The sequence below is a fragment of the Chiloscyllium plagiosum genome, unplaced genomic scaffold, assembly GCF_037043375.1.
Source record: "Chiloscyllium plagiosum isolate Xiang-an unplaced genomic scaffold, Cpla_swu_hap1 HiC_scaffold_8, whole genome shotgun sequence".
Taxonomy (NCBI): domain Eukaryota; kingdom Metazoa; phylum Chordata; class Chondrichthyes; order Orectolobiformes; family Hemiscylliidae; genus Chiloscyllium; species Chiloscyllium plagiosum.
This window is the reverse complement of record NW_028270146.1, coordinates 27,400,706-27,422,127: the sequence shown is the minus strand read 5'-3', so window position 1 is coordinate 27,422,127 and position 21,422 is coordinate 27,400,706. Positions and strand designations below refer to the sequence as shown.

At 40.7% G+C, this 21,422-nt stretch overlaps 1 protein-coding gene across 2 annotated transcripts in view; it reads right to left on the bottom strand.

Moving 5' to 3' along the window:
* LOC122553415 (protein phosphatase 1 regulatory subunit 37) overlaps positions 1-15,359 on the bottom strand; it is a 266,984-nt gene extending 251,625 nt beyond the window's left edge. For both annotated transcript variants that reach the window (XM_043697155.2, XM_087989667.1), the window contains exons 1-2: positions 14,425-15,359; positions 10,470-10,689 (exon numbers count right to left, since the gene is read on the bottom strand). In XM_043697155.2, the coding sequence (XP_043553090.2) occupies positions 10,470-10,689; positions 14,425-14,442 (238 nt within the window). In that variant the 5' untranslated portion in view covers positions 14,443-15,359. The remainder of the gene's footprint in view (positions 1-10,469; positions 10,690-14,424) is intronic.
* Between the last annotated feature and the right edge of the window lie 6,063 nt (positions 15,360-21,422).

Here is a 21,422-nt window from a genome sequence, read left to right as displayed (position 1 = left end):
GTCTGGGCTACCTGTGACTCCAGACCCACAGCAATGTGGTTGGCTCTTAACTGCCCTCTGGGCAACTAGGGATGGGCAATAAATGCTGGCCTAGCCAGCAATGTTCTCCTCCCTTGAACAAACAAAAATAAATCCAGGGAACTTCTTTGAATAGAATCCCTACAGTGTACAAGCAGACTATTCAGCCCTCCAAAGAGAAGTCCACACAGACCTACCCCCCTATCTTATCCCTATAACCCTGCAATTCCCATCACTAATGCACCTAGCCTGCACATCCTGTTCACTATGGGCAATTTAGTAGGGCCAATCCACCTAACATGCACATTTTTGGGGGTATGGGAGGAAACTGGAGCACCCAGAGAAAATCCATGCAGACATGGGGGGAATGTGCAAAATCTACACAGACAGCGGCTCATGGGTGGAATCGATCCCAGGCCACTGGTGCTGTGAGACAGTAGTGTCGATCGCTTCGATAAATGGGGATCTCGCTACTACTGCAAACTTCATCTGCCGGGTTATAGCTGTTGCTATTAGATGAGTATCTTCCACCTGGATCACCACTGAGGACTTGCACTTTGTCTGGTTCCTGTCCTCTGACATTACCATTATAGGTGGCCCTGCTAGGACTCCTAGTAGCATCACGCTTGGGATGAATGGAACATGCAAGCTGTATCAAGGTGCAATCCGTGAAAAGGTAAGCAGCAAGTACACAATTACTGTCCATAACACCCCTCAGTTAGGGAGGAGAAAATTGGTTACAACAACAATTTATATTTATACAGTGCCTTTAATGTAACAAAAGAGTCCGAATGGCTTCACAGGGGAATATACAAAGCAAAGTATGCCACAGAGCCATGTCAGGAGGTCTTAGGTCAGAGAATCAAAAGCTTGGATAAAGTGTTATGATTTAAGAAAATATTTCAAAGAGAAAAATGAGCCAGAAAGAGAAAATGTGTGGGGAAAGAGGTCCAGAGTCTACGGCCCAAGTAACTGAAGGCACAGACACAAATGACGGAGTTGTTATACTTGGAAATGCACAAGAGACCAGAGTTTGAGGAGTGAAGGTACTTCAAAAGTACAAAGGGAAGGACAGGAGAAAGAATTCCTGGAGAAAATGACCCATTAGCCTGAAAAGAAAATGCCCAAAAACAGCACATTCCTGTTACCGCACAGAAAGAAACTGTCCGAACATTCTGATAGAGCTGAAACAAAGGACACAAAGGTTAAGAGTACTTAATTGAATCGCTGTACCACCAATACCCTTTGTCAGGATTCCACATAATTCCCACAGTTTTGCAATGTTGTTATTATGAAAAAATATTTGATGCAGAGTTAACAGTTATTACTTTGATTATACAAGTCTCATTATAATATTTATTTATCACATTCTAAATGGAGGTTTAGTTGATGTGGTGGTACACAGAAGATCTTAATGCACAAGATGGATTTTAATTTTATGATGATTGTATGTATTATAATTTTTCAGTGTTTTACAGCACTGTAGTGTAGCTTTGAGATTGCATACTGTTTTACCATATGTTTAAATGCTTATTTATATTTTTCAGAGCAATTCAGTGTTGATTCCTTGTCTGTTGATATTGTTTTTATTTCATTAGAAAAATATTATGGGTGAAATTTTCCTTTCCCTGGTGTGGTGTGGGAAATGGAAAGAAAGTTGAGAAAATATATGAAAATGAAAAACGTTAGCATCTTGGCATTGGGAAGAAGTTTTGCAATTTTATCCTTAGGTTTTAAATGATGACTTCAGAATCTCACCAGTAAACAGTCTCTAACTTGTTTCCATTGTATTTGAACAAAATGCAAAGAACAGGCCCTTTGGCCTAACAAGACTGTGCTGACACATGATGCCTTTTTAAACTAAAAACCTTTTGCCTCTACACTGTCCATATCCCTCCATTCATATAACTGTCAAGATGCCTCTTAAATGTTACTATTGCATCTGCCTCCACTACCTCTTCTGGTGATGCATTGTAGGCATTTAACACCCTCTGTGTGAAAAAATATGCTTCTCACATCTACTTTAAACTTAACTGTTTTTACCTTAAACCTATATCTCCTAGTAAAATGACATCTCTAATTTGGGAACAAAGACTCTAGCAATTCTATCCATGCTTCTCATAATTTTGTAAATTTCTCTCAGATAATCCCTCATTTACATCTCATTACCAGCCCGACTTCCATTTATTTCTTCACCATTTCTAAATCTCTTTTCCTTTCCTGAAAAACTAGATGCCACATATTCCTGATACAAAGTCAAAATGGGTTAGGATTAGGTAGGTGTGATTCACTGATTTCTTGCACCGGCCATCTTCCAGCAGTTTATGTCGTACACTGCCCCACAAGCTCCAATGCCACGATTCCCCCTCAATCATACATCCATATATGTTGGCAATGCTTCACCACATCACAATGACCACTCTTGAACTAACTTTCACATCATTCCAACTCCTTCGCACTTTAATTTGGAATTCAGAGGCACCTATGACTTACACACTTCTGCCAGGACACTTTGCCCACAGGAACACACATTAAACTCATGCAACTGCACAGGATGAATTTTATGGATCTTGGCTTGCTTTGTTACTGTGTTAGTGCTCTCAGTTCACACTTAATTGGAGGCTGCCAATCTCTGTGACTTGCATTGCTTTTTAGGACACAGATTCTTCTGTGCTTAGTTATAGGCTGCCAGACTCTGGCTTGCAATTGTTTTTCTACAGAGAGACTGAGAGGCATGATGGGGAGCACTGAGCTGTCAAGCAGGTGGAGCTGCAGCATGTGCCAGTAGTTTACATGGGAAACACATGGCATGTTATTCAAGCAAATTACGATGTTTGAAATTCAAAGGGGAGCAGTCTTAATGGGGTCAAGGAGGACTATGGTCAGACAGGGGTTATGGTCACAGTCAGTCAAGAGCTTGTCTAACTCCAGTCCAAGGAGCTTTGTATGGGCTGAGTTTTTTTTAATCATTAAAGAGGACAGTTTTTTTTTTACACTGAAACTGAGTGGGACATTTGAATGCTGGACAATAGACCAAAGTCAATCAGTTAGTTCCAGAGTATGGTGATGGTTCCTTTCTCCTCTCAGGTCCTTCAATTCACACATTGCTGCTGTTTCTTTACTGCTGCTATCCCACTTATAAGACATTACCCCATGAGTGCACATCAACAGAAATGACTGAAGAGGAACCTCTATACACTCAGGCCTGTTTCAGCCTTCAGAGCTAATTGGGGAGTACAAAAATAATCTTGTAGACAGGATAAAAGAAGGATTTAGGGTAGAATATTTCTCCTTATTGTATAAGAATAAATTGTTCACAATGTTTACATATCTGATTGCAGGGGTGCAAAGGTTGATGATTTTCTCTATATATCAGAGAGACATGGGACAGATATCAGACAGACATGGGACAGAGCCAAGACACCATGTCAGACAGAATACTGTTTAGCCAGTCTAAGACTAAGATTGTTTGAATAAACACAAAGTTAACCTACATACCTGAGTCCTCCAGTTGTCTGTGTAGTGAATTATCTACAGCATTACTGCCATTAGATCTCCAAAAGTAGAAACACACACTGTTGCTTTCCCTTGCACAGGTACAGCTTCTACCTGGCTTTCTTTAGGAAACCTTTCCGATCTTCTTCCTTTCCATCTGTCTCTGATATTGATGCACATTTTTGGCTTGATGGTTGAAAGCATCTACCCAGCTATCTCAGCCTTTGTAATGATGCCGATGCTCTCTTCCTCAAATTCTCTCCTTACTCCAGTTAGAATGTTTAGTTTAGACCATAAGACCATAAGACCATAAGACATAGGAGTGGAAGTAAGGCCATTCGGCCCATCGAGTCCACTCCGCCATTCAATCATGGCTGATGCGCACTTCAGCTCCAATTACCAGCGTTCTCCCCGTAGCCCTTAATTCCTCTAGACAACAAGAATCTATCAATCTCGGCCTTAAAGACATTTAGCGTCCCGGCTTCCACTGCACTCCACTTCATTGTGCCTCATCCTTGTATGAAACTCACTTCCTGGGTCCTCAACTTACACAGTACCAAATCCTAGTTTCACAATTACCATTCTTATGATTGCTAACATCAACAATTGCTTCCTATCAAATCACTGTTCTCACACCTTTCTAACTGTGGTTAAGTTCTTTCATCAAATAAACCTCCTACAATTCCTTTGTTCTCTCTAATTGTTACCCTATATCCAACCTTCAGTAAAATCCTTGTACTTCTCTGTTTCAAATAGCTTTAGCCCAGGACTCCCGTACCCATTGCTAAATCCTCCAGTGGCTTCCTTGTCGACTGTGATCACGGTTAATCTTTTCTGACGTGAGGCCTCCAAACTTTATTGAAGGCATTCTTTTCAAATAGGTATTTAATTACTGATCATACCCTCTCCCTCAATCTAAATTATTATACTATAAATACTTTGCACATTTACATGAAGTTTATCAGTGCCTGGTTAAAGGAATTTAACAGAATCTGAATAATATTGTCCAATATTGTGAACACTGATATTTTGTTGATGTGAAAAATTCCACCTTCCCTTAGTCTCCACATTCAGCAACATGTTGATTGAATAATTCATTGCGTTGAACCTCCCTGCCTTCCTGAAGTGTGATTAAACTCTGCGTCCCCTCCATTGACCACTTTCTCACTGCACAACTGCTATATGTAACAGGGTTTTTCCTTCCTCTCTGATGTTTGTAGAGTGCCTGAACTGGAATACCACAAGGATGCTGCCTGGTGCATAACATTCCTACCAACGGGACACCGCTGGTAACTGGGACAAAGCATGTGTCCAATTTATCCCATTGCAGCATGCTATTTCACAGAGTTTTGGAAACTCTCCACGGATGCCAGTTTGAGAACACTGCTCTATTAGCATTACAAAAATCTGTTGGTTTTTCCTGAGGATGTTTGGTACAAGCACAGAATATAATGGAACATTACAGTGAGCAAACAAGCTACAACAACCAATGTGACTAATTGTGTGCTGGACATTCAAAACCCTAATTCTCCAGGGTATTCAAACACTCATCATAATAATATAGAAATAAATTAAAAACATTAATGGTGCTGCTTGTGACTCTAGTTACACATGGTTGCTGCTTATTTAACTTGCTGTCCCGCAACAAAATGTTGTTTGTAGCACAAATAAATTAAAGAAATCAACACATAACCACTCAAGAATGTGAGATTATGGCCTAATGCAATAGGGGGTCCAAAGTTCCTCATATGGTTTTCTGTTAACATAATAGACAGTGCAAGTAAAATTTAATTTTTCCACACACTCATCCACCCTAAGACAATTCGGCAAGTCATGCACTTTGTCGATAATTTTGAGACCCTCTCCACTGGAAATTTATGGCACATATCTGTGGTCCCTGATTAATTTACTTTAATAATAGCATATTAATTGAAATATACCCCAAACTAACTGTGCTTCAAATCGTGGACTGACATGCTACAGGCACAGAAGAAGCATCTATCACAAAATGTTGTTATTTGCTTCTTAAGTAACTCATAATTTGAGTTTTGTAAAGAAACACAAAAAATAAAGTTAGCAGGATGACAGTGACACGATTTTATTTAAGATGAACACAATAGAAATCTCTAACCCTAATTCCCTAAACTTATTCTTGATGTACTACGAACATATAGATATATCAAAAGCTAATAATTATTCACAATGGCCATGCTGTCTCAAAGCAAATAAACCAGTCAGTACAGTAATATAAAACCACAGCAGTATTAGCAATGAATAATTCATTCATTTCTATTTTCAACAGTTTTGTCACCTTAGACTCAAAATACAGTAGATGTGATCTTGATCAATTTTCAATAGCTTCATAATTAAGGCTGTTGATTTGAACCTCAATAAAATGGAAAATGCTTGGTTAACTTTACTGAAATGCAATGTTTTAACAAAGTTTTTCTAAGCAAAATCTTACAATGGCATAATTCCTTTATGATCAGGACAAAAGAAATTACAGACGATTAAGTATTTTGACCTATAGTCACCTGGTGTAATGGAGAGAAACCTAGGCCTCAATTTACTCACAGCAAAATCACATAAATTGCATGACAAATAGCCAGATGACCTGTTTTGTATGTATTGATTGAGGAATAACTTTAGGGATTCAATGATTCTATGATTCCAAATGTTAGTCGGGATATGAAAACTTATCTAGTCTTCCTTGAAACGTGCTCTTGAATTTTTTTCACACAATTGAAAGGGCCGGCAGAGTCTTGGTTCATCATACCACTTATAATTCAGCACTTTGTGCAGTAAAGCACTTCCTTTGATCTAAATTCTCAGCCTTTATTCTATGCAGAAGTGTGACTTGAATCCCTAACAGCTGACTTGTTAAAATTTCTTTCAGAGGATGTCAACATTGTGATCAAGGGAAGTATTATTTACCAATCCTTAATTATATCTAAACAAATGAACTAAGAGCAGAAGTAGGACATTTGGCTCCTTGAGCCTGCTCGACTATTTAATAAGATCATGACTGATCTGTTTGCGTTCCAAATTTGTTATGATCCATACCAAGCCCCCTTTAAATATGTCAAGGAGATAGTCTCGACCCTAATTTTTATCTTATTTAAAGACAAGTGTAAAGTGTTGTGTTCCAGATATAATTTAATTGTTCGTGCTACTTGACTTTAAGCAAAACACACTTTATTCTTACACCAAGTTAAAGGAAGAAAAAAAAAGAAGAATTGATAAAACTTCAACTGTATTACAGGGCAGCATGGTGGCTCAGTGGTTAGCACTGCTGCTTCACAGCACTAGGATCCCAGGTTAGATTCCAGCCATGGGCGACTATCTGTGTGGAGTTTGCACATTCACCCTGTGCCTGCGTGGGTTTCCTTCCACAATCCAAAGATGTGTAGGTTATTTGGCCATGCTAAATTGCCCATAGTACTAGGCGCATTAGTCAGAGGGTAATCGGTCTGGGTGGGTTACTCTTTGGAGGATTGGTGTGGACTGGTTGGGTCGAAGGGCCTGTTTCCACACTGAAGGAAATCTAATCTATTAGAAAACTTAGAATAATAGATTATTTAACGACTAAACAGCAACTGTTTGAATGTAATAACATCACACAAACACAGTCTTGGCAAAGGCAATACCAGAACAATAGATTGACATGTGACGTTTCTCCAGTGCAGGAGAAAAGAATGCCAGAAGAAAATTCTGACAGAGAGAGGGAGGACTCCAGATTTTTGCTGTGGCTGAGAAAAATGTATAACAGCTTCCACAGACAACTTCAAAACCCCAATAACTCCTGAAAGTTGAACTAAAACTACTGAAAGTTTTGCAATTAGAATACTGTGTACAGTTCTGGTCGCCACATTACCAAAAGGATGTGGATGCTTTGGAGAGGATGCAGAGAAGGTTTACGAGGATGTTGCCTGGTATGGAAGGTGCTAGCTATGAAGAGAGGTTGAGCAGGTTCGGTTTATTTTCACTAGAAAAAAGGAGATTGGGGAGGAACCTGAGTGAGGTTTACAAAATCATGAAGGGTACAGACAGGGTGGATAGAGGCAAACTTTTTCCCAGGGTGAAGGATTCAATAACCAGAGGTCATGCTTTCAAGATGAGAGGTGGAAAGTTTAAGGGGGATACACGCGGCAAGTACGTCACACAGAGGGTGGTGGGCGTTTGGAACGCGTTGCCAGCAGAGGTGGTAGAGGCAGGCACTGTAGATTCATTTAAGATGCGTCTGGACAGATGCATGAGTAGATGGGGAGCAGAGGGATACAAATGCTTAGGAATTGACTGACAGGTTTAGACAGTACATTTGGATCAGCTCAGGCTTGAAGGGCCGAAGGGCCTGTTCCTGGGCTGTAAATCTTCTTTGTTCTTTATTCTTTTAAAGCTACTGGCTTTGTGGGAGCCTGACTCCAGCCTTTCATGCTGCTTCTATTGTTCTAACTTTAAATAAAAAACCCAATTCTCCAATCCTCACAACTTTATTCCTTGGCTTAACAAGAATCTATTTAGTTGTCTTAAAAATATCATTTGATTTACCTCCAACACCTTCTGAGGCAAAGACTTGTGAAGTTGCATAACCCTCAAAGAGAAAAAAAAGTCGTCATCTCTGACCAAAAAGGATGACCTCTAGTTCTGGACTCATCCACAAGAGAAAACCTTATGTCACATTAACCTACTCTTTCACATCAACCATTCCGGATCTTAGTTACTTTAATCAAGTCACTCCTCACTCTTCGAAACTCCGATGAAACAAAACCAGTCTGTCCAACCCTTATTCATAAGGCAACCCATTCATTCCAGGTATCAACCTAGAAGACCTTCCTCTGAACTGTCTCGAACACATTTACATTTTTCCTTAAATAAGGAGACCAAAACTGTACACAATATTTGATATGTAATCCTGCCAACGCCTTTTAACTGAAACATAACATCCTTACTTTTATATACAATTTTTCTCTTGATGAATAGCTACCTTTGTTTTAGAACATCCTGTTCTGTTGACTTCCAAGATATATCTCTCCATCATACTGGCCATGATGTGGAAGTGTCGGTGTTGGACTGGGGTGGACGAGGTCAAAAGTCACATGACACCAGGTTATAGTCCAACTGGTTTATTTGAAATCACAAGCTTTTGGAGGGCTACTCCTTCGTCAGGACAAAGAGGCAGTGCTCTGAAAGCTTGTGATTTCAAATGATCCTATCGTACTGGAAGCATTCTTAATTAACAGGGCTGCTCCACCTATTTCTGAGCTTCTATCTTTTCGAAAAATCAAATGCTTTTCAATGTTCAGATCCCAGCCCTGGTCACCTTGCTGTCTTGTCTCTGTGGTGCTTACTTGGTCAAACTATTTATTTATATCTGCTGCCAATTAATTTACTTTATTAGAAAGGTTGCACTCATTCAGATCGAATGATACTCAAGAAGGTCAACATTCTCTTGACCAAAGCAGCCTGTTTGATTGGCAGCCCATCCCACCTTCAGCATTTGGTCTCCTCTTCACTGACACACAGTGGAAGCAATGTGTATTGGCTTCTCTGACAAAGCCTTCCAAACTCATGACCTCTACTATCTTGAAGCACAAGGGTAGTGGATGCATGGGAACACCACCATCTTCAAGTTCCCTGCAAGTCCTACACTATCCTGATTGAAACTTTATAGCCGCTCCTTCATTGCTGGGTTAAAATCCTGGAAATCCTTTCAGAACCATTGGAGTACCTGCAGCTGTTCAAGGCGGTCCAGGACAGCTCGGGACGGGCAATCAATGCTGGCCTAGCCAGTCACATCCACATCCTTAATGTGACAGTCTTCCGGCACCTCACCTGTGACTATCGATTACACAAATATCTCAGCCAGAGGCCAAGCAATCACTTCTCTATATAGATGTGATCTTGATCAATTTTCAATAACTTTATAACTCTGGTTATTGAATTCAGTCTTAATAACAGAGAAAATTCTTAGCTAACTTTATTGAACAGGGATGTTTTAACAAAGCTTTTTTCAGCCAAACCTTACAATTATGTAATTCCATTGTGTATCAATAGTGCCAAGAGTAATGTTTAAATTCATGTAGAGGGTGTTGATAAGTGGGATGCTTTGTCATGGATAGTATCAAGCTCCTTGAGTGTTGTTGGTGTTACCACTCATCCAGGTAAGTGAGGAGTATTTCAATGTGGTCCTGACTTGTGCTTTGTAGATTTTGGACAGTGCTGAAAATGTGTTGCTAGAATAGCGCAGCAGGACAGGCAGCATCCAAGGAGCAGGAGAATCGACGTTCCGGGCATGAGCCCTTCTTCAGGCTCATTTTCAGCTCTGATCTCCAGCATCTGCAGTCCTCACTTTCCCCTTGAAGATTTTGGACAGTGCTTGGGCAGAGGGGGTGAGCACATGCCTCTGCATTTCTAGCTTCTGACCTGTTCCTGTCGTCACCATATTGATAATGCTGATCCAGTTCAGTTTATGATCAATCATAATACAAATACCTTTTATGGTGGGAGTGCAATTGAATGTCAAGGGCTGATGGCTAAATTTTCACTTTTGGAGATATTCACTGGCTGATGCTTCCATGGCATAAATTTTACATGCCAATTATTATTCAAGTTAGTATCAATAGTTAACTCGATCTTCATCCAAGCGGAGGATCTGTATTCCCAACACTTTTTGAAAATACATCACTTTTATAGTACCTTTCTCTGTGTTAAAGACAGTATATAAATGCAATTTGTTGTAGTTTCCTATATTACACAAGTGACTATACTTCAAAAGTGTTTTGGTGGCTTTAAAGCACTTTGAGATACTGAGTGGTCATGACAGATGCTACCTAAATGTAAATCTTCATTTTCACAAAAAATGTCTGATTAGAATTCTCTTAGCATTTCTTGATGGGTTATAATATGGAGGTTTAACTTTAGTTGGACATGTTCAAGCAATAATGTCCCGTACTCACCAGCTTCCCATGGATTCCAGGGTTCTGCTGATCCAGACACAATCTTTCCTCCTGATGGGAAACAGACATGTTTTGTTTGTTTAGCTTTCAATCCGTTATTTAAACTCTTGTCCTGTTGAACAGTAGAGATATCTTTGGCATCCGCATTGTTAGTGAGTGCAGGTGTTTGCAGCTCTCCCTTGTAGGCATTTTCTGTTGCACTCATCTCATTGCTCATAACCTGATGTGAAAACACAGTCACAGGTTCTCTAGTTTCACAGAACTGTTCATGTGATATCTTTTACTGTAGTTTAATAATTTAATAAGAAACTACATGAACCTGTCTACAGAGCTAGAGATTTTCATATTCACTTTGGCTTTCTCATAAATTGCTGGCGCAAATTATTTTTCTTCCATGAAGTAAATATTTAATTACAGTTTTATATGCTTCATACCTCATAATCATGTTTGCTTTCCTGAATGTTTGAGATTATAAAAATATTGCTGACATATCCAGAGTTATCCAAATGTGCATAAGTTGCATGAAATTATACCAAATACATCTCTTTGCCAATAAATATAATGTAAGGAATATATTAAAGATACAATATTTGATCGAAAATAGATCAAAGCTACTTACCACTCTGTATGATCCAAGATTAGAAAATTTCCTTCCTTATTTTCCTCCCCCCAGATGAATATCAGCAATACCTGATCTACTTCTCTAATCTGTCCATGGTCTGCAGTAATTGGTTACATGACCAAACAGCTAGACTGAAAAGACAGGGCTGGTCTCAGAACTAGCAGTTAACTAGATGATGACACCTATGGGTATTCCATTATACACTTCAGTTAAAAATGTTTCATCGATAATTTCATATTTTCTAAAACTTTTACTTCAAACGCTAGGGAAAATCATTGAGAGGAAACATGGTCTTTGAATTAAAATGCCAAGAGGAAATGATAATGTAGAGTAGGGTAATTTGATCTTTTTGCCTTCATGGGCTCTGCAAGAGTCTGCCATGGGACACTGGGGATAAATGCAGATTTTACATTTAATCCATGGTCTCATTCATTTACCCATATCTCAAATTGTTGGTATGAACACATCTTTACTAAGGCACAAGTCTGTGTTTTACAATGTGAAAATAGGCCATTCAGTTCACTGTTTCTATGCCAGAGATCAAACTCCTACACACTTACTGAATGTTGTGATGGCTGCCACCTTTACTATCTTTTCATGCAGTGAATTCCAGATTCACACGATGCTTAGGATTAAAACATTTCCTTAATCTCCTCAAAACACACACTTCAAAACAATGTCAAAGCCTAAAGAACTGCGGATGTTGTAAATCAGAAAAGGAAAAAGAAACTTGACCCAAAATGTTAACTCTGATTTCTCTTTACAGATGCTGCCAGATCTTCTAAGCTTTTTCCAGCAATTTCTGTTTTTGTTCTTTAAATCTATGTCCCCTTGTCATTGATCACTCTACTAAAGAGAATTTTCTTTTCCTGAATACCTTCTCAATCTCACTCCATAATTTTTGTATACCTCTGTCAGGTTCACCCTTCTGCCTTCTCTGCTCTTAGAAAAACAAAACAGCTAACTATTCTGTCTCCATGGCTGAAAAATTCCAACCCTGGGCAACATCTTGGTGAATCTCCTCTACATCCGCTCTAATGCAATCACATGTCTCTCCTATACTGTGAACTGAACTGCACACCTTACTCCATGTGTGGCCTAAGTAACATCCTGTATAAGCTTGCTCTTATGTTCAATACCTCAACTAATAATTGCAGTATCCCATATGCTTTCTTAACTACCTAATCGAACTGTCCTGTGGCCTTCAAGGATCTTTGGATGTGCTCACGAAAGTTTTTCTGATCACATGTACTTCCTAGGGCCATACCATTCATCATGTACTTCCTTGTCTTGTTAGTCCTCCCAAATGCATCACCTCATACTGTTCAGGATGAAATTCCATTTGCCTTTGTTCTGTCAGCCCACATATACCATTCTGTAGTCTAAAGCTTTCCTCCTTTCTGTTGAGCAGACCATCAATTCCCATGTCATCGGTGCACTTACTGATTAAACCTACTATATTCATGTCCAGATCCTTAATGTACACTATAAACTGCAAGGAACCTGGAGCAAACCCCTATTGTACCCCATTCAACACAAACTTTCAGTCACAAAGGCTATCACACTACACCACCTGCCATTAAGCCAATTTTGAATCCAATTTGCTGAATGTCACTGGATCCCATCTTCTTGTCAGACCTTGCCAAAAGCCTTACGGAAGTCCATGTAGACTGTATCCACTGTACTTCATTAGAGTAGCTGATGGCCTAGTGGTATAAGAGTCATAGAGATGTACAGCATGGAAACAGACCCTTTGGTCCAACTCGTCCATGCCGACCAGATATCCCAACCCAATCTAGTCCCACCTGCCAGCACCTGGCCCATATCCCTCTAAACCCTCCCTATTCATAAACCCATCCAGATGCCTTTTAAATGTTGCAATTGTACCAGCCTCCACCACTTCCTCTGGCAGCTCATTCAATACACGTACTCTGAATGAAAAAGTTCTCCCTTCGGTCTCTTTTATATCTTTTCCCTCTCACCCTAAACCTATGCCCTCTAGTTCTGGACTCCCGCTTCTCAGGGGAGAGACTTTTCCACTTATCCTATCCGTGCCCCTCATGACTTTATACACCTCTATACGATCACCCCTCAGCCTCTGACAATCCAGGCAAAATAGCCCCAGCCTGTTCAGCCTCTCCCTTTAGCTCAAATCCTCCAACCCTGGCAATATCCTGATAAATCATTTCTAAACTCTTTCAGGTTTCACAACATCCTTCTGGTAAGGAGACCAAAATTGCTCACAATATTCCAAAAGAGGCCTAACCAACATCCTAAACATCCGCAACATGACCTCCCAACTCCTGTACTCAATACTCTGACCAATAAAGGAAAGCATACTAAACTCCCTCTTCACTATCCTATTTATCTGTGACTCCACTTTCAAGGAGCTATGAATCTGCATTCTAAGGTCTCTTTGTTCAGCAACACTCCCAAGGACCTTACCATTAAGTGTATCAGTCCTGCTAAGATTTGATTTCCCAAAATGCAGCACTTTGCATTTACCTAAATTAAACTTCATTTGCCACTTCTCAGCCCATTGGCCCATCTGATCAAGATTCCATTGTAATCTGAGGTAATCTTCTTTGCTATCCAATACACCTCCAATTTTGGTGTCATCACCAAACTTACTAACTATACCTCTTATGCTCGCATCCAAATCATTTATATAAATGACGAAAAATAGTGGACCCAGCACCGATCCTTGTGGCACTCCACTGGTCACAGGCCTCCAGTCTGAAAATCAACCCTCCATCACCACCCTCTATCTTCTACCTTTGAGCCAGTTCTGTATCCAAATGGCTAGTTTTCCCTGTATTCTGTGGAGATCTAACCTTGCTAACCAGTCTCCCATGTTAAACCTTGCTAACTCCATCCTGAAGTCCATATAGATCATGTCCACCACTCTGTCCTCATCAATCGTTTTTGTTACTTCTTCAAAAAACTCAATCAAGTTTGTGAGACATGGTTTCCCACACACAAAGCCATGTTGACTATCCCTAATCAGTCCTTGCCTTTCCAAATACATGTACATCCGGTCCCTCAGGATTCCCTCCAACAACTGACGTCAGGTCACTATTCTATAGTTCCCTGGCTTGTCCTTACCACCTTGTTAAACAGTGGCACCACTATTATTGTTAGACTACTAATCTAGAGAACCAGGTAACATTCTGGAACCTGATTCAAATCACATCATGGCAGATGTTAGGGTTTGAATTCAATAATAATTTGGAAATAATAGTCTGATGATGACAATGAAATCATTATTGATCGTCAGGAAGAACCCATCACATACACTAATGTCCTTTAGGGAAGGAAATCTGCCATCCTTACCTGGTCTGGACTACACATGACTCCAGAGTCACTGCAATGTGGTTGACTTTTCACTCCCCTCTGGGCAATTAGGAATGGGCAATGAATGCTGGCCCAGCCAGAGATGTTCACATCCTGTGAATGAATTAAAAAACCCTCATCCACACATCTAGTCACCTTTTCAAAAAACTCAAATCAAACCTGTTCAGCATGATCATCTCTTGACAAACCCATCCCATCCTTGTTTAATCCTTGTCTCTTCAAGTGGGGATTAATCTGTCCCTCTGAATCTTCTCCAACAGTTCCTGCACCACAGACGTTAGACCACTGGCCTATATTTCCCTGGTTTATCCCTACCACGTTATGGGTTCACATTATCCATCCATCAGTCTTTTCCTGAGGAAGGGCTTATGTCCAAAACGTCGATTCTCCTGCTCCTTGGACGCTGTCTGACCTGCTGTGCTTTTGCAGCACCACACTTTCGACAACAGTCCTTTGGCACAGTTTCTGCATCTAGAGATGATTTAATTTGAGGATCCTTGCAATCTTCTCCATCATCTTCCACAGCAACCTGGGATCCTTCTCATCTGGTTTTGTGGTCTCAGTGTTAAAAATGCTAATAACACCTTCTTGTCAATTGTAGTTTGTTCAAATATATTCATCCAAAAATGTACAAATGGCATTATCCAAGATTGAGGTTACAAAAATGAAACTTCTTAAACTAGAAAATATGACATTATAAGTTAACTAAACTTTAAGGGCCTAATTGTCAAAGTTGGAACTGCCCTACATTGCAAGTGAGCTATCTTAAACAATGAACACAGAATAAGAGAACATGGATATAATGTAATATTAAAAATGATTTTAAAATCTTTCTTTGGTATATTATAAGATATCTCATTCTAAATTTGGCATTAAAGTAAAATATTTCTGAAAGTCAGGTCCGCTTTGGGGATGAAGTGGGACTCTTCAGAAGGAGTTGGCGAGTATTAAGTTGTTGTTGTAGAGTTTATTGACAGGTCATGGCCCCGCCTCCCGCCCCCACACCTTCTCACCGCGAATTGGGCAGAAGGCGCGGACCCTTTCTGTCCAATGGGATGTCTCTTTACTCAGAGCAGGCGCTGACCAATGAGAAGGGTCGTTGGTGTGAACTGGCGCGGGGGGCCGGGAAGTTTACAGTTTGTGCGCCAATTTCGGAGAAAGAGACAGACAGTGCAGGCTCTTGAGGAAAGATCTTCATCATCATCATCAGCAGCGGCGGTGAGTGTGACATGGGTGAGGCTGATGGAGAGTTCAGAACCGGCACAGGGGAGAGGGCAAAGGGAAGGCTTACAGTAAACTGGCCGCCAGCTCACGGTGCTCGCTCCGCGTTCATCTTCCCATCCCTGCTCGAGCGGCATCCGTATTAACCCATCCCTCCCCCCCACATTAACCCCATCCCATTGGACCTCACTCCCTCCCCCTGAGCCACACACATTTCCCCACCCACCCCACAGACATTCCCGGCCCCACAACCCCACACCCCACCTGTCCATGCACCCCCTCCCCCCACCCTGCTCTGACTAGATATCATAAATTAATCTTGTCCTACTCACCAGGTTTTGGCCCATTTTCCTCTAAACTCTTCCAATTCATATGCCAATCCTGCTGCTTTTTATAAGTTGTGATTGTACCAGCCACCTCTACTATTTCTGGCAGCTCATTCCATACATGCATCACACTCTGTGTGAACAAGTTGCTTTTTGGGTCCATTTTTATATCTTACCCCACTCTCCTTAAATCAATGTACTCTAGTTTTGGACTTGCCTGCTCCAGGGAAAAGATCTTGTCTATTTACCCTATCCATGCTCCTTGTATAAACTTCTATAGTGTCACTCCTCATCCTCTGACACTCCAGGATAAATCAACCAGCCTATTCAGCTTCTCCCGTTGGCTGAAACCCTCCAACCCAGGAATCATCCTTGTAAATCTTCTTTGAACCCTTTGAGTTTCACAACATCCTTTAGTAGGGACACTAGAACTAAACACATCACAAAAGTATCCGAACCAATGTCCTATACTGCCGCAACATGACCTCTCAACACCTATACTCAATTCACTAACGAGCATATCAAAAGCTACTTTTGCAATCCTGTCTACCTAACACTCCATTTTAAAGGAACTATGAACCTGCACTCCAAGGTCTTTGTCTGGCAACACTCCCCAGGATCCTAGCATCAAATGTATATGTCCTGCCTGATTTGCCTTTCCAAAACATCACACCTCATTTTTCTAACTTAAACTCCATCTGGCGTTCCTCAGCCTATTGGCCCATTTGATCAAGATCCCATTCTACTCTGACTTGTAACCTTCTTCACTGTAATAGAGTCATAGAGATGTACAGCACGGAAACAGACCATTCGGTCCAACTCTTCCATGCCAACCAGATATCCCATCTAATCTAGTCCCGTTTGTCAGCACTTGGTCCATATCCCTCCAAACTGTTCCGATTCATATACTCATCCAGATGTCTTTTAAATGTTGCAATTGTACCAGCCTCCACCACTTTCTCTGGCAGCTCATTCCATACAAGTACCACCCTCTGAGTTGCACATTAGGTCTCTTTTAAAACTTTCCCCTCTCACCCTAAAGCTATTCCCTCTAGTTCTGGACTCCTCTACCTCAAGGAAGTGACTTTATCTATTTATCCTATCCATGCCCCTCACATTTTATAAACCTCTGAGGTCACCCCTCAGCTTTCAACACCCCAGGGAAAACAGCCCCAGCCTATTCAGCCTCTCCGTATAGCTCAAATCCTCCAACCCTGGCAACATACTTGTAAATATTTTCTGAGCCCTTTCAAGTTTCGCAACATTAATCCGATAAGAAGGAGACAGAATTGCACGCAATATTCCAAAAACGGTCTAACCAACGTCCTGTACAGTCACAACATGACTTCCCAACTCCGATACTCAGTGCTCTGACCAATAAAGAAAATCATATCAAACGCCGTCTTCACTATCCTATCTACTTGCGACTCCACTTTCAAGGAGCTAAGAACCTGCACTCCAAGGTCTTTGTTCAGCAACACTCCCTAAGACCTTATCATTTAGTGTATAAGTCCTGCTAAGATTTGCTTTCCCAAAATGCAGCACTTCATATTTATAAACTCCATCTTCACTCTTCAGCCCATTGGCCCATCTGATCCATTACACTTCCAATTTTGTTGTCCTCTGCAAACCTATTCACCATACCTCCTATGTTTGCATCCAAATCATTTATCCAAATGACGAAAAGCAGTGGACCCAGCACTGATCCTTGTAGCACACTGCTGGTCACAGGCCTCCAGTCTGAAAAGCAACCCTCCACCACTACCTTCTGTGTTCTACCTTCAAGCCAGTTCTGTGATCAAATAACTAGTTCTCCCTGAATTCCATGTCATCTAATCTTGCTAACCAGTCTACCACGAGGATTGTTAAATGCCTTCTTGAAGTCAATATAAATCATATCCACTTCTCTGCCCTCATCAATCCTCTTCATTACTACTTCAATACACTCAAACAAGTTAGTGAGGCACAACTTCCCACACACAAAGCCATGTTGACTGTTTCTAATCAGTCCTTGCCTTTCCAAATACATGTAAATCCTGTAACTCAGGATTTCCTCCAACAACCTGTCCACCACTGATGTCAGGCACACTGGTCTATAGTTCCCTGACTTTTCCTTATCACATTTCTCAAGTGGAACTTGTCCCATTGGAGCAGGTCTGTCCTGTTGCTAATGTCCCATCAATTGAAATCCATTTCTACCACACCAATCTTTGGCCACACCAATCTTTGGCATGGTATTAGTAATAACATTAGCAAATTTGCTGATGATACTAAGCTGGGTGGCAGGGTGAAATGTGAGGAGGATGTTAGGAGATTACAGGGTGAGCTGGACAGGTTAGGTGAGTGGACAGATGCAGTTTAATGTGGATAAATGTATGGTCATCCACTTTGGTGGCAAGAACAGGAAGGCGGATTACTACCTAATTGGAATCAATTTAGGTAAGGGGGCAGTACAAAGAGATCTGGGTGTTCTTGTACACCAGTCAATGAAGGTAAGCATGCAGGTACAGCAGGTAGTGAAGAAGGCTAATAGCATGCTGGCTTTCATAACAAGAGGGATTGAGTATAGAAGCAAAGAGGTGCTTCTGCAGCTGTACAGGGCCCTGGTGAGACCACACCTGGAGTACTGTGTGCAGTTCTGGTCTCCAAATTTGAGGAAAGACATTCTGGCTATTGAGGGAGTGCAGCGTAGGTTCATGAGGTCAATTCCTGTAATGGTGGGACTACCTTACGCTGAAAGACTGGAGCGACTGGGCTTGTATACCCTCGAGTTTAGAAGACTGAGAGGGGATTTGATTGAGACATAAGATTATTAAAGGATTGGACACTCTGGAGGCAGGAAACATGTTTCTGCTGATGGGTAAGTGCCGAACCAGAGGACACAGCTTAAAAATACGTGGTAGACCATTTAGGACAGAGATGAGGAGAAACCTCTTCACCCAGACAGTGGTGGCTATGTGGAGTGCTCTTCCCCAAAGGGTAGTGGAGGCCCAGTCTCTGGAATCATTTAAGAAAGTTGGATAGAGCTCTCAAGGATAGTGGAATCAAGGGTTATGGAGATAAGGCAGGAACAGGATACTGATTAAGGATGATCAGCCATAATGGTGGTGCAGGCTTGAAGGGCAGAATGATCAGCCATAAGGATGATCAGCCATAATGGTGGTGCAGGCTTGAAAGGCAGAATGGCTTACTCCTGCACCTATTGTCTATCTATTGTCTTCTTTAAACTTGTGAATCTTGTGCCAATTAGTTTGTGGCTCAGGTAGCTAGCTGTTGATCATAGCTGTTTTTATTCTGGTTTTTAATTTGGCCCCAGACAGAACCCCTCTCCATCTATATTGTTAGTATTTATGCAGATGACAACTGGATGTTTGACCCCTCACCCCAAGCTTCCTCTGGCCCAGAGAGAGATCCTGAACCAGGGCACCCTAGGCAGGCAACTGAGCCTTCAGGACTCTTGATCCAGGCCACACAACAGTGTTAATTCCGCAGACTATACTATTCTTCATTACAACTGCATTTCCATTGTCCTTCTGTAAGTTTCCTGCTGTGGCTGAGTAGAACAATTGTTTTCAGAGTCTGGTGTTCGACAAATAATGTGTATCCTGCCCAGTGGAACTGATTTCTAGTGATTTGAACATCAATTATGACCACTATGATTAAAGAAAAACACTTAAGATGCTAGAGTTCTGAAACAAGCAAACTGAAATTGCTGAAACAACTGAGTAAATCTGGTAGCATCCGTGGAGAGAGAATAAATAATGTTTCGAATCCAATGACCAAAATTTGGATTGTTGCAGATGGCACGTGAACTACCAGTAGGGAGTAATTTTGGGATGAGAAAAACTCAAGCTAAAATACAGAAACATTTTTACTGATCTGATCTGTACAAGGGTGTAGTTGAATTTTGCCAGACATGTCATACATGCCAAGTAATTGGAAAACCACAGCAGTAATAAAACCCAAACTTTAATACCTATTTCTCCATTTGAGCCTTTTACAAGAGTCTTAATGGCTTGACTAGAACCCCAACCTAAATCGAAAAGTGGGAATCAGTATTCGTTAATAATAATGCATGTGTCCACAAGATTTCCAGAGACCATTCCATTAAACAATGTCACAGAGAAAAGGATCTTAGAGGAGTTATTCAAATTTTTCAATAGATATGGTCTACCCACAGAGATGCAATCAGATCAAGAGTCAAACTTTATATCAATTATTCAAGGAATTTATAGCTTAGGAATAAAATAATTCAAATCTACTGCATACCATCCAGAGTCAGAAGGAGCGCTAGAAATCAGCATCAGACATTAAAGACCATGTTGAAAGCGTATAGTCAAGACTATCAAGATAATTGGGATAAGGGAATTCCATTTGTATTTTTTGTGAATAGAGATGCACCAAATGGATCAACCAAATTCAGTCCATTTGAATTAGTTTTTGGGCATGAAGTGAGAGGACTGCTAAAACTGATTAAGGAGATATTGGTAAGTCAGAATTCAGAGACCACATATTTGAACTGTCAAATTTTAGGGAATGTTTAAATAGAGCGGGGGAGTTGGCTAGACAGCATTTAAAAGTATCACAGCATACATTGAAACAGGAAGCAGACAAGAAATCAAAAACTTGCAATTTTGCTATTGGAGGTGTCAGTTATACTTCCAGTGATAGGTGAACCTTTAAAAGCAAGGTTTAATGGACCTTATCAAGTTGAAAGGAAATTGAGGTGAACTATTTGATAAGGTGTCCAGACAGACAAAGAAATCTGTCATGTGCATATACTCAAAAGGTATTTTGACAGGGAAGGAAAGCCAAACAAAACTTTTATTGGTCACAACAGAGTGAAGAACCAAGTTCAGAGACTTCTGAATTGGACATTCCTCAAATTAAATTGGGCAATAAGGAAGTTGCCAAAAATTGAGAGAAATTATTGAGTTTCCTTCCAGAAGAAAATTGAAATGACCTGAAAGTTATTACTATCAATGGAGATGTGTGGAAATAATGTAGGTATTGGAGATGCTGTTCTGATTCAGCAACTTTCTTATAGGTATAACCCTCTAAAGTTGGCACAGGTTCAAAAGGAGATTGAATGCATGCTCCAAGACGACATAATCAAAGTGAGTTACAGTGACTGGAGCTCACCCATAGTTATGGTGCCAAAACCAGATGGTACCCAAAGTTTTTGTGGCCTATCACAAAGTCAATGCAGTTACAAAGATTGATGTATATCCAATATCACGTTTAGAAGACTGTGAAAGGGAGGGTCAAGCAACTTAAATTTCTAAGTTGGACTTGCTCAGAGGGTACTGGCAGTTATCTTTGTTCGAAAGAGCAAAGACAATTTCAGCTTTCGTATCGCTGAATGGTGTATCAACTTGGAGTTATGCCATTTGGTATGAAAAATATGCCAGCCATATTTCAGGGAGAAAC